The sequence below is a fragment of the Coenobita brevimanus genome, chromosome 76 (genome assembly GCF_032717465.1).
Source record: "Coenobita brevimanus isolate Jiangsu-jjx chromosome 76, ASM3271746v2, whole genome shotgun sequence".
In the NCBI taxonomy this organism is placed as follows: Eukaryota; Metazoa; Arthropoda; class Malacostraca; order Decapoda; family Coenobitidae; genus Coenobita; species Coenobita brevimanus.
Window position 1 is genome coordinate 4,240,358 of NC_137029.1, and position 1,901 is coordinate 4,242,258.

Below are 1,901 nucleotides of genomic sequence, written 5' to 3' on the forward strand. Positions count from 1 at the left end.
TAAATAGCATTATTTTATATAGGCCAAACATTTGTCATTGCTTTAATAATATTTTTACACGATTTTCATAACGTAGACTATTTTTTTTTTCCATAGTGTAAACTAATACTTTTTGCGTATTTTATTTTTATATTATAATGTTAGCTTTTTCTCAACATTTTTCGTACCATAAACTACTGTTTTTTTCATACCGCAAGATAATACTTTACAAATACTTCTTACGTGTTTTATTTTTATATTATAATGTAGCTTTTTGAACATTTTTCGTAACATAAACTATTTTTTTTCCATACCGTAAGATAATCCTTTACAACAATATTTATAACGCATACTATTTCTTTTTTTACTTATTACTTACCGGTATCAAATCACCAGATAAAATATAAATAAATGGAACACAGCTCAGGTTATTGCCAAAGGAAGGACAAACCGCAATCGTGTTTTTATTCTTCCTCTTTATCCATGTGGAGGAGGGGAAATCAGGCTCTTTTGTTTCCGTGATGAGGCCATTCCAATGGCAGTTGTGCGAGGCTTGGGGAGTGATGGCGGTCTTGGCCTTGAGGACAATACGGAGGAGTCTCGCACCTGTGCTGGCCAAGGCTGCCGGCCGCGTTCTTGGTGGTATGGCTGGATTCGCAGCAGCTCTTCTTTTGCGATTTTTTTATATTACAACTTATCACTTGACACTGAGGGCTTCGTAGCGACTCTTCACGGTGACTTGTTTCGCATAATACACCTAACCTTCTCCTGTATGTAATTCTATCCTTTCATTATAAATAGAGCTTCCATCGTTAACAATGAGGGGATATTGAAGTGGATTGTCATTTTTTTCTTTGTATGCAGGAAACGATACGGCAGAAAATTTTTCTCTTGTTCTTCCTGCAAATCATTAATGTAAGTTGCATGGGAGAATTGATCGAGAGTTTGTGAGTTTGTTCCTGGCGGTAAAGGAACTTCATACCGCCCTTTTCATAGCGGTTTAGTAGGCTTATTGCATCTTATTTTTCTATTATGTCACTTCAAAGTGCTGGAAACAAACGCCTTTTGCTTTGTCACCAATATAACGGGGCTGCTCGACGGCCCATTAACACAAACACCTCTCATTTCCCTTCCTGTTCTTAGAAAAGATAATGTTGGAGTGCAGCAGAAGAACCACTTCAGCCTGCAGTCTACTGGGCTCTCGTGTACAGTAGATGATCCAAGGGTTCCAACAATACTCTTTTTGCTCTAACTTGGCCCAGATCTACTGTATATCCTTTTGCAGCATATTTCACGTAGCTTCGTGGCAGAAAAAGACTGTATCACAGCTCTATATCCACTCCAAAGCATTTCCTTGCGATATGCATCATATGTGGGTGGTGATGTATTCTAACAACTCGGCATTCATGATGGAAGGATGACAGTTTTAGACCAGTCATGACGAAGAGTTGGAAGTTTTTAGCAAAGTTAGTGTATAAAGAACATAGTAGGCTACCGTACCAATACAGTGTCATTTGCATACTTTCTAGTACAGACCAATTTGAATTTGTAATGTACAAGAGGATTTATAAACCTTATGGAAAATATTTCGGTATGAAAGAGTTTCTACCAGTTTTTGTGCTTACTATGGGCAAGACTCAACATATTATCTCCGGCTAGAGAACGTACGAGCATTTTGTATTGTATTCCTGCTATCTGCGGACGATTTTGCTCTGATAATGGAGACATTTCCTACTCATGGGACTGGATAAACTTTACATCAACCCCTTCACTGCTAGAGGTATTCCCTAAGTTGTATAAAGTACACTAAAGCAGCATGTCTGATGGATGAAAGGGTTAACAGGGTTTCTTTCGTTATCTCGTACTGGCCAGCTGTGTGACTCGCACTATTTTCATCTGATAATTCTGTGTTGGCTAGGGCT

The 1,901-nt window shown here is 38.2% G+C and overlaps 1 protein-coding gene across 1 annotated transcript in view; it reads left to right on the forward strand.

The window, feature by feature from the left end:
- The first annotated feature begins 514 nt into the window (after positions 1-514).
- Positions 515-1,901, forward strand: part of LOC145408261 (zwei Ig domain protein zig-8-like) — a 53,906-nt gene continuing 52,519 nt past the window's right edge. Inside the window, exon 1 of the mRNA XM_080279030.1 lies at positions 515-621. Within this exon, the coding sequence (XP_080135156.1) occupies positions 515-621 (107 nt within the window). The remainder of the gene's footprint in view (positions 622-1,901) is intronic.